The sequence below is a fragment of the Phoca vitulina genome, unplaced genomic scaffold (genome assembly GCF_004348235.1).
Source record: "Phoca vitulina isolate PV1807 unplaced genomic scaffold, GSC_HSeal_1.0 scaffold4, whole genome shotgun sequence".
Taxonomy (NCBI): domain Eukaryota; kingdom Metazoa; phylum Chordata; class Mammalia; order Carnivora; family Phocidae; genus Phoca; species Phoca vitulina.
The window spans coordinates 34429223-34444390 of NW_022589707.1; the positions used below are offsets into that span (position 1 = coordinate 34429223).

Consider the following 15168-nt stretch of genomic DNA (forward strand, 5'->3'; position numbering starts at 1 on the left):
ATTTTATTTATCCATTTGAGAGTGAGCATGAGTGGGGAGGGGGAGTAGAGGGAGAAGCAGATTCCCCACTGAGCAGGGAGCCCAACACGCCAACATGGGGCTTGATCCCAGGACCCTGGGATCATGACCCAAGCCAAAGGCAGACGCTTAACCGACTGAGTCACCCAGGCACCCTTGTCCTTCATCTTTTAGTCCTAGGACTGCTATGTTAACCGCCCTCAATTCGCTGGCCCCACCCTGGTGTTCTAGCTATCCCTACTGGAATTATCATCATGATGTTCATGGTTACTATTCTTCTCCTTTTAAAATCCTTCAATAAAGATTTTTTTTTTTTAAATCCTCAGCACAGGACACCAGATCTCTACTTACCTGTCTAGCCTCATAAATTACCATGACTTCTCAGCCTAGAGTAAGTATCCTTCCTCCTCCTCTGCCTAATCACTCTTATCTACCCTTAAAGATTTACCTTTTCCAGTTCAGAAAAGGTATCCTGCTCTGTATTTCCACTGTATACTCTATATACCTTAAAATCATATCACAAATGATTTACTAAGTAAATGCCAGGTAGGGAAGAGTGAACAAAACACAGTCCTTGACTTTAAGAAACTTAAAAATGAAGGCAGAAAAGTAAATAGTCACTTGCCATATAGTCTGATAACTTTTTTTTTTTTTTAAAGATTTATTCATTTCTTTTAGAGAAGGAGAGAGAGGAGGAGCACAAGCAGGAGGGGCAGGGAGAGGGAGAGAGAATCTCAAGTAGACTTGGAGATCAGCACAGAGCCCAATGCGGGGCCCAATCCCATGACCCTAAGACCACAACCCGAGTGGAAACCAAGAGACAGATGCTCAGCTGACTAGGCCACCCAGGTGCCCCATGATAACTTTTTTTTTTAAAGCTAACATCTGCTCTTGGGGCACCTGGGTGGCTCAGTCGTTAGGCGTCTGCCTTCGGCTCAGGTCATGATCCAGGGTCCTGGGATCAAGCCCCGCATCGGGCTCCCTGCTCCGTGGGAGGCCTGCTTCTCCTTCTCCCACTCCCCCTGCTTGTGTTCCCTCTCTCGCTGTGTCTCTTTCTGTCAAATAAATAAATAAAATCTAAAAAAAAAGCTAACATCTGCTCGATATGTGAAGCTAAGAACTTGCCACATTATCATCTCATTTAATTCTCATTTAATTATCCAGTAACTTTATGATTCCCACTTTACAGAGAAGGAAACAAAATTCTGTTATTTGCCCAAGATTCAGTTAAGATTTAGACATGTGAATCCAGGTCTAACTCCAGAACCTAAGCTCTTAATCACCTTCTATTTCGACCGTCATGGCATTTAACTCAGTATCCCCAGTGCCCACCACACAGCACAAGGCACAAGACATGTTTGTTAAATGAATGAACTTGAGTGCTGAAGTCCTAAGCTGGTAATGACTTAACATCAATACTACAACTTTAGTTAATAATGTCTTGTGTCAAAGGGTTCAAGAGTTCTAATATACTAACACATGGGAAATAATCAATGTCCCAAGTTACTCACCACATTATGGTTTATAATAGCAAAATATTGAAAATGAATGTCTTATCAGAAAGGGACATGTTAAATCACAGCCTACCTATAATGGAATTATACAGCTGTATCAAAGAATAAGAATGCTCTTCATATACTGATATGGAATATCCTAAGATACACTAGGTGGAAAAAATTAAAAGGTGAGGAAGAATGTGTGTCTGATGCTACCATGGGTGGGGAAAGGAGGAATGTATGTTTTTTGCTTGTATATGTAAAAATCACCTCCAGAGAAACATAAAAGAAACTATTAAAAAAGGTTGCCTGAGGAGGAAACTGGGTTACTTGATAGGAGTAGAAAGATTTTCACTACATATCTCTTTTTAACCTTCTCAATTCTGAACAAAGTGATTGTATTACTTACTTGACAAATATAAACTCCCCCATAGAATAAAAAGCATTTTCAGAAATGAAAACACAAACACTATGTTAACATCCATACAGCCATGGGCCATAGCTTTCTTGATTACTACTATTTTGCAGTGTCTGACACTTTGTTGGCAGTCAAGTATTTGTTACATTTACAAAAATCTCAAATTGCCACTGCAGGAATATTTCAAATATATTTTACAAAGTAATACTGGAAAAAATGGTTTTAATCATTCTGAAAAACAATCAGGGCCTTATCCCAAGCCTACTGTTTATGAAACTCTGGAAGACTACTACAATCTGTATGCTTTTAAAAGTACCAAGATGATAATTTTACTATTGTTTCATGTTTTCTTCATATTTCAAATCTGTCACAATAAAGAAATTAGGGGGAAAAAACTTTAAAAAGCTACCCAGAAAAACCACTTTAAATGAGTCGACTGCATGTGAATTATATCTCAATGAAGCTGCTTCTTTTTTAAAAAATTTTTAAAAAATTCATCTATGGACATTAGAAATGAGACCAGTGGTTACCTGGAGCAGTAGAGGGAAAACGGCACAGGGGCACAAGAAACTCTAGGGTGATGGAAATGTTATTTATCTTTAAAATATATATATATATATATATATTTATTTGAGAGAGAGAGCGAGCACATGGGGTGGGGGGGGTGGGGGCAGAGGCAGAGAATCTCAAGTAGACTCCCTGCTGAGCACAGAGCCCTAGGCAGGGCTTGATCTCACAATCCCAAGATCATGACCGGAACTGAAACCAAGAGTCGGACACTTAAAGGACTAAGGCACCCAGGTTCTCCAAAAATGTTCTTTATCTTGACTGGAATAAAAGCTACAAGGCATATATATTTGTCAAAATTCACTGAACTGAACACTTAAACTCTGTGCCTTTTATTGTATGAAAGCTATACCTCAATAAAGTTACTTAATTTGGAAAGCATTTAAAAGTGCAGATTCCTAGGCCCCTCTCAGAGACTGAATCACTGCATGTGTGGTGGGAACTAATTAATCTGCATTTTTAACAAGAGGCTGTGGCTGTCCCTCATGCATGAGGTTTATCAATTATATTTTGGAAAATACTGACCTAGCATAATGTTATGTATCCAGTTAACTGCTGATCACATTTTACAAAAATTCATTAATTAAATGATAAACTTACATACATACATGCACACACACATATACACACACATAAGCTACCTAGGTGATTCTGATTCCCAATTTTGGGAAATATGGTGAGAGCACTAAGAGGAAGAATTATGGACTAGATAGTAAAGAAAGACTTCTTTCTTCTCCATCTCCTATGATCCTTCAAAGGCTTCTCCATCACCTGGCACAGTGGTTCTCAATCCGGGGTGATTCTCTCCTCTCCCTCTCACCCCATGACATTTGGCAAGGTCTGCAAACGTTTTTTTGTCACAACTGGGGTAGTGATACTGGCATCCAGTGGGTAGAGGCCAGGGATGCTGGTAACCATTGTACAATGCAAAGGACAGCCCCCCAAACAATTATAAAACTCCAAATTACAATAGTGCCAAGTTTGAGAAATTCTGACCTGGAGCCTTGCTTCTCAAATGAAGCTACCACAAGTACTCAGTTGTGGCCCCAGAGGTAAACAGAACAGAATTAATGTGTCACCTCTTCAGGAGAGTCAATTTTTACTTCCACATTGGTGAGGAAGGAGGAGGAAGAAAGCCTCTTTATACTACATATAAGGCAAACAAATAAAATGCAAATGTCACATGAATAACTTAAGATTTTTTTAAAAATTCAAAATAATGTGAACAGGAACAACTTCAGGCTTTACTCCGCAACCTCTGGGGATACTTATTTACTCTCCTCAGCCTACAAACAAGTACTTTTGAAGTTAAGAAACACTTGCCTAAATAAAGTACATAAACTTTAGAATGACAGGCAAAACCTCATCTTTAGCTATCTTCACTTAGATTTTTTTAGGGCTATTTCTTACTGCAGCATAGTCTAACACAGTGCTATTTAAAGTGTGGTGTGTGGACCAGTGAGCCAGTCTGAACTGTTTATCGGTTTACTTCACTGAAGTATAGAAACTGAGAGCACAGAAATGAAAATTTTTATAGCAAAAATAAGTTTATATCTGTTGGACTGAATAAAAAATTGGGGCTGTATTTCCCCTTTTTTTAATGCATCTTCATTTTTTAAAATTTTGCAGTACTTTTTGCAACAGTATCAGTCAACAGTGGATTGGAAATTTTAAAAGAAAAAGGAAGGAAAGAAAAGGTCCTTCATCAGTTGGAAAAGCAGTAACCTAATTGTATCCTGATACATCTAGTAAGTGGGCAATGCCAGGATTTAAACCCATGTCTGCCTAACACCAAAGCCCATATTCTTAATCATTATACTATATTTGTTATCACTTTGAACTCAAATCCGTATATATAATCCTACCTCTGGAGAGCTGGACTGCACCAGGCACAAATCAAAAGATCTTCTGTATGTCTGGCCTAAAGCCTTCAACACTGAAAGCAAATCAAGCTGCCTCCTTGGCCCCCTTCCCCCCAGACTCATGCTCATCCACTCTTGGCTCTCTTGATTTCTGATGATGCATATGGACAAGACCAAAAAAAAAAAAAAAAAATTAATTTAATTTAAAAAATAAAATATATATGTATATATACACACATATATATACATACATATATATATACATATATACATATATATGTATATATAAATTTTTAAAAGATATATATATATCTTTTAAGATATATATGATATATAAGATATATACAAAAAAGATATATATATATATATATATCTCCTCAAGGCCTGGAGCAGAGTCACTAAACAATACTATCTTCTTTTGGGACCCATCCTGGTTTCTCTGGCTCTTAGAGATGATGACCTCCTCTCAAGGAGCAGGTCCCAGATCTCTCTAACCACACTCCATGTATGGAGTACAGAATAAATGAATCCAAGATAAGAAAAAGCCACATGGACTTAATTGCATTTAAAGTCCTCCCTTCTCCCCCAGGTGGCTCAGTCGGTTAAGCCTCTGCTTTCAGCTCAGGTCATGATCCCGGGGTCCCCAGACCAAGATCTCCACACTATACCATTATGTTTAAAGACCTTTGATTTGACCCATCCACACTGCACATCCCCCACGTGTTTTCCTATTTTTGACCACAATTCCTAATAAAAATGTTATAACCCAACCCAATACACAATACATAAAAAACAAAATTTAACCCCTCTAAAATTCATGCTAAGTGCAATGTACTGCTATCTTCTTTCTTTCCTACTTTTTAAAAATTATTACAAGTCCACGAAATTGATTTCAAGACCCACTAATAGGCCTCAACCTGAAGTCTGCAAAGCACTGCTGTAGAGACCAACAGTCTGCATTTAACACTATGCTCTCATCTGGCAAGCCTAACCCATAATCATGGTACCTTAAAATTCTACTCCTCAAAAACACATTTTTTTCTACATCAGTTTCATGGCACAATAAACCTAGTGTCATTTACAGTCCAAATTTAGTTACAGGGAAAACACACACACACACACACACACTAAAAAAGTTTTGCCTCAAAATTCAGTAAAATACATAAATGTTAGTTAAAATCTTTCAACCTCTAATAAAAAATTGAAGAGAGCTCATTAGCTCAAAATGTAAGACATGGTTCTCAGCTGGTAATTTAGTCATAGAACAGTACTCTACTGGCAATTCCCAGAATAGAATCTATAGTGAGTATGTGTATCATCAAATTATAAGAAGTCTGAAACCAACCTACTCTACCACTATTTTCACTCTGACTGGTCTATGTCATCTGACCACCCCCCATTATTGAGACCTTGGAAACCACAGATCTAACTCTTCCTCCTACCCATGCTTGCATGTATGTGTGTGTCTGTCTGTGTTGTTGACATTAACCCTCTACAATTGCTCTAACATCTGTCAGGAGTCCTACCTTGTGTTAGACTAGCTCAGAAGTTCTAGCATAGACTTATTTAAGATTATTTCTATGGGAAAACGCACAAATGCAAACAACCAATTTTACAACAAACTTCTGAAACAATCTACTGATAACACTACCTTTCATGTAGTTAATGTACTGAAAACCTTATCTCCAAATCAAAACTGGAAACCAAAAATTCTTAACTAAATTACAAAAATATCCTTTCTGTAAATTAAAATCTACTTGACATAAACACAAAATAAATTTCTATTATCAGTTATGATCTTCAATTCTGTAAGCCTAAGAGGGTGTGTGATATTTTTAATAACTGTATTTTTTTTTAAAGATTTTATTCATTTTGACAGAGACACAGCAAGAGGGGGAACACAAGTAGGGGGAGTGGGAGAGGGAGAAGCAGGCTTCCCGCTGAGCAGGGAGCCCGACGCGGGGCTCGATCCCAGGACCCTGGGACCATGACCTGAGCCAAAGGCAGACGCTTAACGACTGAGCCACCCAGGCGTCCCTTTAATAACTGTATTAAGAGGACTTGGCTCCACCATGTTGTCCCATCACAGAATGACACAATGCTACCATACAAACCATCTATGTAGCTTCCACATTTATTTCATAGCTCCACTCAACCCTATCTCCTCTAGCCCCACCCACTGAACAGCTGGGTGGGATGAAAGATTGTTTCCTGCCCTCCCCCCGCCCCTTCACTTGCTATTTGGAGGAATAAGGGATCCAGGCAGCAGTAAGTAGCTTAGTAATTGTTTTTATCCTGCTAGGGCACCATCCTTCAGTCTATCAGGATTCCACAAATTTCATCCGTACCTGTACACTTAATGCCTAAAAAGTTTCCTCCTCAAGTTGCTTTTATATTACTTGGGGAGAGGGAGACGAAGACGACTGACTATACTCATCACATAAATATGTAAAACAAGTAAAATGCTTTTCAATCTAGATTATCTGTTCATTTAGATTCTCAAGGGCACTCAGGAAGATATTCTTCCATTCCATCAGAATAACAAAGCCAAAAGAAATCTTAAAGTTTAACTATAACCATAAACTCAAGTTATTTCAGTAACTAAGCAAACACCTGGACGTCACAAATTCTTTCCCTACACTATATTAAAAAAAAAAAAAATTGAAACAGTGCACTCTCAGAATTTAACGTAGCAAATGAAAATGTGTTAGAAAAATCTCAGTTGCTTATTTCCTACTATACAAACAGTATGAAATGGAACTCAGGAGTGGAAAATGTGAATGAAATGGCCTTGTTCTTTTTCCAATACGTGGGGGAGGAAAGGAAATGAAAAGGTTTCTGAAGAGAATAACTGAGAATACTGAAATATTTTCAAAAAAATTAATTTCCTTAAACATCACCAGTATTTCCAACTCCCTCCCTTTTCCAGCGACCCTTCCCACCCTTTCCACTTCTCGGGGAGGGGTGGGGGCGCCCTTCCCAGGCGTTCTCTTTCCCCTTTTTCCTAAATATTAAGCCCAAACCAGCTCCTTAGCCTCCGCACTCAAGCCTCGCCCGCCATCCACCGGCCTTCGGGGCCGCGCCTGGGGAAAGGAAACCCCGAGAGGCCGGGAGGCGGTGCGAGGAGGCGACGCGGCTGCTGGAGCCTCTGCAGCCGCCGCCGCCGCCGCCTCCACCGCAGCTTCAGCCTGGTGCATCCTTTTCCTCCCTCCTCGCCGCCGCCCTCCCGGGCCGGCCCACACAGCACCCTCACCCGGGCGCGCACAAACGTCCCCACCCTCCTCGCCAGGCCCACTCCCCACGAGGGGAGCTCCGCCGTGGATACAGCGGCCGCCGACCAGAGGAAACAGGGCCGCGGGAGCCTACGGGCCGGGCGAAGACGACCCCGCTCGGGCCGCTTCGGCGGGGCGGGTGAGGCCGCGGCTCACGGCTCCCCGCTCCCCCGGCCCGCCCGCCGCGGCACAGGAAATACCGCCGCCTCGGCTCTCCTCACATTCAATTCAAACTGTCACCGCCGCTTTCTCCCCTCCCCCCGGGCCCGCCGCCACCGCGCCCCGGGCCCGCCGCCGGCCCACCCCACCTCCTTCGGCCGCAGCTCCCCGCATCGCCTCAGGGCGTACCCCCAGCTCGGTCTGGCGGCCGCAGAGCCCCCCCCCCCAAGTCCGGAGCCGCCAACCTGAGTCGCGGCGGCCCAAAGCTGAGACTCACCCATGGTGCTGCTGTTGACGATCCTCTCCTCAGCAGCAGCGGATCTCGCACTGACCGACATCCCCTCCCCCCTCCGCGACCAGCCCGAGCGCAGCGCAGCGCGCCGATTCTCCAAAGCCGCCTACGCCGGTTCCGCGGCGTAGCCGCCCGGCGTCGCTGCCCCGCTTACGCAGGCGACAACAGGCGGACTCCTCCACTGGCTCTCGCCCGAGTCCCGCTCCCTCCTCCGCCCCCGCCCCCTCAGACGAAGCTTCCGGGCCTAGCCGACGCCAGCTTCGATCTCGCGAGATTACTTCCTCTGCCCCGCCGCCTCTCTCCATTTCGAACATGACTTCATTGGCATCAGCGCTCTTTTGCTACTCAGGTTTAGCCGCCATGTTTAAATTGGCAGGATTTGGCGCCTCCGGGATCATGGATAGTCAGGCCTCTATGCGTGTTTCTTCAACACTGCCTATAAGGTTAAGCCGCGTTACGTTTGTCCGTGAAAAGCCTGGGGACGATGAGAGGGAGTGGCCGCTGGGCTATGAGGGTGGGGTTTTGCCCGAATTAAAGATGGCCTCTGTCAGTGCCGCCCCGCGCAATTTCACGTCAGGTTTTGGAGCTGCGGAAGCCGCCTGGTTGGCCTTAACGCCTCCCTACGGATTTGACGTAAAGCAAAGAGGCGCCGTTAGCAGAGGCCAGACTGGGAAGCTGCGCTCTGGGCGGGGGCCGCGTCCAAGCCTCTGTTCCCAGCTACTGACCTGTGGGTGCGAGTGGAGAGACGTTTCAAGCAGATGTCTATGCCTCCATCCAGCCTCGTGTCCTCAGCTTCCAGGACTCTCGGGGTGGAAAGTGAGATTAGGTCCTGGTTGCCCCGACATTCGCCTGGCGCTGTCACTTTCTGGTGGCCTGGCACAGCCAAGAGGTCGCCTGCTGCAGCTTCCACTGCAGGCTCTTCACGGTCACACTCGTGTTAACTCACTTTGTTGGTCCCCGGTTCCGTCCTGGTGGAACTATACTCTAGTTGAGAAAATGAATGAACACAAGTGAAACTATTGGACAACAGTGAAAGAGTAATTAAGGACTGAAATTTTGTGGTGTCATACTGTAGCAGTGAATGTCGCTTGATCCTTGAGCCTCCCCCCCAAATGCTTAGTAGTCAAAGTAGCCTCACTTTGCTCAGAACAACTCATGGTCTGTTGTACCTTTCTTGAAAACTAATGCCTGTCTTTGCTGTATAGTTCATGCACGTTATTATCTTTATTACATAATATATGTAATATATAAATAATTATCGTGAGTCCGTGCAAGAATATTCATAGCAGCGTTACTTATATTAGTGAAACAATTTTAATGTCCACTTACAGGAGAATGGATGAATAAGTTACACTATTGGACAAACTGACATACATGGGATACTAAACAAGGGAAATTAATGAACTAAATCTACTAGTATTGATTTAGATAAAGTTCATTAACATAATGTTGAGCAAAAAAAAAAGCAAGTTGCAGAAAGATGTATATGGTATATCATAAATAAAGGTTTAACAACAAAAAACTGAGAGCAAATTGGGAAAATCATGTAAGGAAATGATAGATAAATTCAGAATAGTGGTTACTTCCTGAGAAGAGAAGGGAATGTAATAGGAAGGGTTCACGCCTATCTATAATACTTTATTTTCTGCCAAAAGTGATCTGTTGAAAATGTGGCAAACCTTAAAGGTTAGGTGGAGGATACTTGGGTACTAAATTGTAATTATTTTCTATACTCTCATATACTTGAAATGTTTCCAAGTATTTTTTTTTACAAAGGAAATTTTATCTAAGGAAACAGCTTATTTTGTGTCTTGGTATCTCCTGTTTCCTTAGTCTTCACTTGTACTGAATTGCTCATAACGTCTTTTAGCAACTCATCTGTCCAAACAATCATTGTGTTAATCTTCCAAACTTCAAAAGGGCATTTTACTTTAGGAAATTTCATTAAATTTCTACCTTGAAGAGGCAGTATAGGTGGAATTTAAACATGTGACCTCTGAAGTCAGACTGCCTGGGTTCTAATCCCAGCTCTGCCATTTATTATGGATATACCTAAGGTCAAGTTACTCAACCTTTCTGTAATCCAGTTCCCTCAGCTATAAATGGGAATAATACTTACCTAATGGAGTTTTTGTGAAAGTTAAATGTGCCCAGTCCATAATAAATATTTAATGAATGTTACCTATATACAGCACATTTTAAAATATAAAATTATCCTGAATACTATTATTGTTTTATGTAATCTAATAGTCTATAATGAAAATCTTTGCCTCTCATCTCTACTGATATATCTCTCTGAGGGGGATCTTTCAATGGATATGAAAGAGGTGAATTTTGTTATTTTGCTCTCTGAAAATGGATAAATTCTTTATATAAAAAATAAGTTGTTTGCCTCAGGTTTGTTCATGCTCTCCAACAAACTACACCCGACACAATAATAGCTTCACTACTTTCCATTGAAAATTATGTGGAGGGCGCCTGGGTGGCTCAGTTGGTTAAGCGACTGCCTTTGGCTCAGGTCATGATCCTGGAGTCCCGGGATCGAGTCCCGCATCGGGCTTCCTGCTCGGCGGGGAGTCTGCTTCTCCCTCTCCCGCTCCCCCCTCTTGTGCTCTCTCTCTCTCTCACTCTCTCTCTCAAATAAATAAATAAAATCTTTAAAAAAAAAAAAAAGAAAGAAAATTATGTGGAAGGTTACAGGCAACATGATGATGACAACCTATAGAACTTTCTCCATAAGGAGTTCTAATAGTGTTATATAATTGTGTGTGTGTGTGTGCGTGCACATGCACATATGTGTATCATAAATTTTATGTTGGGGTGGAGAGAGTAAGAGAATTATTGTATTAGTTTTATGATCTCTACTGCTCTATCTGCAGTATTATATTTGCTAATAAAATATAGTCTAGACCTTAACCTTCTGATTCAAAAACAGATTTTTTTAAAAATGACCTGAAATCCTGGATAGACAGTATAGATTGTTTTCACCACATATTTACAGTGTCCAACCTCCAATGAACCTTCAACCTTGCCAAATAATACTTGCCTCTCCCTAGTTAGCTCTCTTTTTCACAACAGCCACTTCAGATTTTCTCCATTGTTTTTAAACCATCTCCCTCATTTATTATCAGCAAAAAATAAAACCAGTCAGAGAGGAATTCCAACAACTTCCTGCTTCCATATTCATAAGCCTACCTGCATCCACATTTATCCTTTCAAACATCACAATGAATCAGGTATCCCCCCAAATCTGAGGCACACATTTCTACATGTATCCCCTCTCTTTGTGCCTAGTCTCTGGATTCTGTCTCCTGCCTTCCCAGGAACTTCACTCAATGGATTATTTATTCAATAAATAAATGGATATTTATTCAATTTATCCCTACCACTCCACTGAAATTCTCAACAGGGTCACTAACAATCACTCTGTTCAATTTAGTGGCCCCTTTTTCTTTTTTTTCGCACAATTTTTAAAAATTTTAGTTCCAGTATAGTTAATGTACAGTGTTATATTAGTTTCATGTATACAATATAGTGATCCAATATTGTGATCCAATAATTCTATACATTATTCAGTGCTGATCATGATAAGTGTACTCTTAATCCCTTTCACCTATTTCAACCATCTCCCCACTCACCACCCCTCTGGTAACCATCAGTTTGTTAAGAGTCTGTTTTTTGTTTTGTCTCTTTTTTCTTCGTTTGTTTTATTTCTTTAATTCCACATGTGAGTGAGATCATATGGTGCTTGTCTTTCTCCGACTAACTTGTTTCACTTTGCATTATGCTCCATAGATCCATCCATGTTGCTGCAAATGGCAAGATCTCATTCTTTTTACGGCTGAGTAATATTCCATTGTGTATATATACCACAACTCTTTGTCCATTCATCTGTTGATGGACACTTGGGCTGCTTCCATAACTTGGCTATTGTAAATAGTGGTGCAGTAAACATACAGGTGCATAATTCTTTTTGAGTTAGTGTTTTCATATTCTTTGGGCAAATACCCAGTAGTGGAATTATTGGGTCATATCGTAGTTCTATTTTTAATATTTTGAGGAACCTCCATACTGTCTATCACAGTGGCTGCACCAATTTGCATACCCACCAACAATGCATGAGGGTTCCTTTTTCCAGTGGACCCTTTTTCTTATTTTACTTGACATCTCTGTAGCATTTGATCCTTGTGCCCACTGCCTGCCACATTTCCATCCTTTGATTTCTGAAACCCACTTACCTAGTGTTCCTTCTAGATCTCTGTCTTCTTTATTTTACCTTCCAGGACTTCCATCTTCTTCCTGTCACTTAAATGTTCATGTACCTCATCATTGTGTCCCGGTCAGTTTATTCCTATTCTCACTTTTTATACTATGGTGATCTCATTCACTTCCAAGGTTTCAGTGACCATATATATGCTAATAACTCCTAAATATAAATTTCTAGTCCAGTTCTCTCTCCTTATTAGAAACCTGCATACCTGACTGCCTTCAAAATACATGTCCTGATAGACATTGGATTGTATTTGGCATGTAACAAATGTCCTTCTAAATTCACTAAGTCTACATAGTTGTCTTATGTCTCCACTGAGAGAAGGGAAAATATATGTGTCCTTGAAATGTGTATCCTTAAAATTTCTTTATAAATATGATTTTGTATTTAAAAAAATACATGTCCTGATATCCGAAGATATCTCAAAACAATATATCCCAAATTAAACTCTTCATTTTTATTATACTTACTTTTATGTTCCCTATCTCTAAATGGTACCATCATCAACTCAATTGCCTAACCCAGAAATATGAGTATTATACTCAGCCCCACAGTGTCTCTCTCTCTCTCATCTCCTACAGCCATCAGAAAGTCCTGTCCATTTTTCCTTCTCATATACCTCCAATCTCGCCATTTCTCTCCATCTCCACTACTACTGTTCTAGGTAGGCCAACATCATCTCCTGCATCAAATCTCGGCAATAGCCTTTCTGCCCAGTGCCTTGTTCAACTCCAGTTCATTCTTCATATTGTACCCGAAGTAACCTTTCTAAACTTTAACTATGTCAGTCCCCTGTTGAAAGTCTTCAAACTTTCCCTCAGAAAACTTAAGTGATACAGTTCCCCTCATTTCTGGCCAACTTACCATCCCTTGCTCTCTAAACTCTAGCAAGCCTTGCTGTTTTCTCTGTGTGAAACACTTCATTCTCATTTTACACTCACTTTCCTCACCTGGCTTCTCCTTAAAGTCTCGGCATAGCCATCATTTTCTCTAAAAGGCTTTCCTGATCTCCCAAAATTGGGCAAGGTACCCCCTCCTCCCCCATAGTATCTTGTATCTATCCCTAGGGTGGTACTAATAGCAAAGTACTATAAATATGTGCCTCTTCTTTTTTTTTTAAATTTTTTGTTATGTTAATCACCATACATTACATCATTAGTTTTTGATGTAGTGTTCCATGATTCATCGTTTGCATATAACACCCAGTGCTCCATGCAGAACGTGCCCTCTTTAATACCCATCACCAGGCTAACCCATCCTCCCACCGCCCTCCCCTCTAGAACCCTCAGTTTGTTTTTCACAGTCCATCATCTCTCATGGTTCGTCTCTTCTACTGGAGTCTAAGCTAAGTCCCAATAAGGGACTCTTGTCTTGGTTCGTCCGTGTATCCCCAGCACCTGCCACAGGGTATGGTATTACTTCCTTCAGCAAATATTTCTTGAGTCAAAACTGGGTGCAAGGCACTTGCACAGTGGTTGATACATGGAATGGGAAGCCCTTGGGGAGGTCTCTGAGATGAAAGGGTATCCATGAGGTCAAAATTATTTTAATTATAATACTAAGAATTTTTTTTATCTCTTTCATTCTCATTCTCTCACAAGCATATAGTGGAGTTTTCCAGGGACTATGTGAAGTGTAATAATTGCCACGGAGCGAATGCAAAAACACATAAATAATCCAGTACCGTCTAATATTAAGCCAGACATCAAAGAGATTTGCAAAAATGTAAAACAATGACACTCTTCAAATTAATTTTTTGAAGGATACAGCTATTTTTCATAAAAATAATTTATGTTAACTTGTAATTGTCATTTTTTAACGAATAAGTAAATAATATTTTTAAACTTTCTGAGTTTTAATTTCTAGTAGAGTAAGTATCAATAGATATGTTCCACATAAACAAAAACTTTCTGGCATCCTCAATAATTTGTAAGAATGTAATGAGGTCCTTCTTAGGAGTCCTTAAAGTTTGGGAATTGCTGCACTAGCACATAGTATATGTGTTCAATGTAGATGTGTTAAATAATTAATGAATGTCAGTTTGCCAAAATTCTGGTACACAGCTGCTTAATATTTCTTAATCAAAGCTTCCCCCAAATGCCCAGAATTAATGTATAAATAGGCACACACACACACACACACACACACACACAATTAGGCTTAATATCTGAATATCTATAAATGAAAGTATTCTTTAAGTGATTGTGCTTTGTAAACTAGGGAAATATCATTGTTTTGGTAACTGTCTATGATAAATATAGGCCAATTTTCTAGCTTTAGTAGTAGAACCAGGACTACTTAGAACATTCTGATGGTTGACTGGAAGATGAGAATTTTTATAGCCTGTCATTTCACATCAATCTAATTTAATCTTTGTGAAATAGATACTACCCTCATTTCTTAAACAAGGAAACCAATGTTTAGAGAAGTGAAGTGATTTACTCAAGGCCTCAGAATTTGTGAGAGCCTGCTTCTCCTTCTCCCTCTGTTGCTCCCCCTGCTTGTGCTCTCTCTCTCTGTCAAATGAATAAATAAAATCTTCTAAAAAAATAATTTGTGGGGGCGCCTGGGTGGCTCAGTCAGTTGGGCATCTGCCTTCAGCTCAGGTCATGAACCCAGGGTCCTAGGAGTGAGCCCCACACAGGGCTTCCTGCTCGGCTGCCTCTGCCCCTCTCCCCAGGTCACGCGCTTGTGCACACTCTCTCTCTCTCTCTCATTCTCTCAAATAAATTAATAAATAAATAATCTTAAAAAAAAAAAGAATTTGTGAGAGCCTGAGACATGGTTCAAAGGCTCATGCTTTTCCAGTACACA

At 40.8% G+C, this 15168-nt stretch overlaps 1 protein-coding gene across 3 annotated transcripts in view; it reads right to left on the bottom strand.

The window, feature by feature from the left end:
- The window catches only part of SEPTIN7 (septin 7), a 120477-nt gene extending 112233 nt beyond the window's left edge, over nucleotides 1-8244 (bottom strand). For 2 of the 3 annotated variants that reach the window (XM_032401785.1, XM_032401782.1), the window contains exon 1: nucleotides 8070-8244. In XM_032401785.1, coding sequence (XP_032257676.1) covers nucleotides 8070-8130 — 61 coding nt within the window. In that variant the 5' untranslated portion in view covers nucleotides 8131-8244. Of the gene's footprint in view, nucleotides 1-6546; nucleotides 6549-8069 lie in introns of all 3 variants that reach the window. The other variant, XM_032401783.1, reaches the window with a different exon arrangement.
- Nucleotides 8245-15168: the final 6924 nt, after the last annotated feature.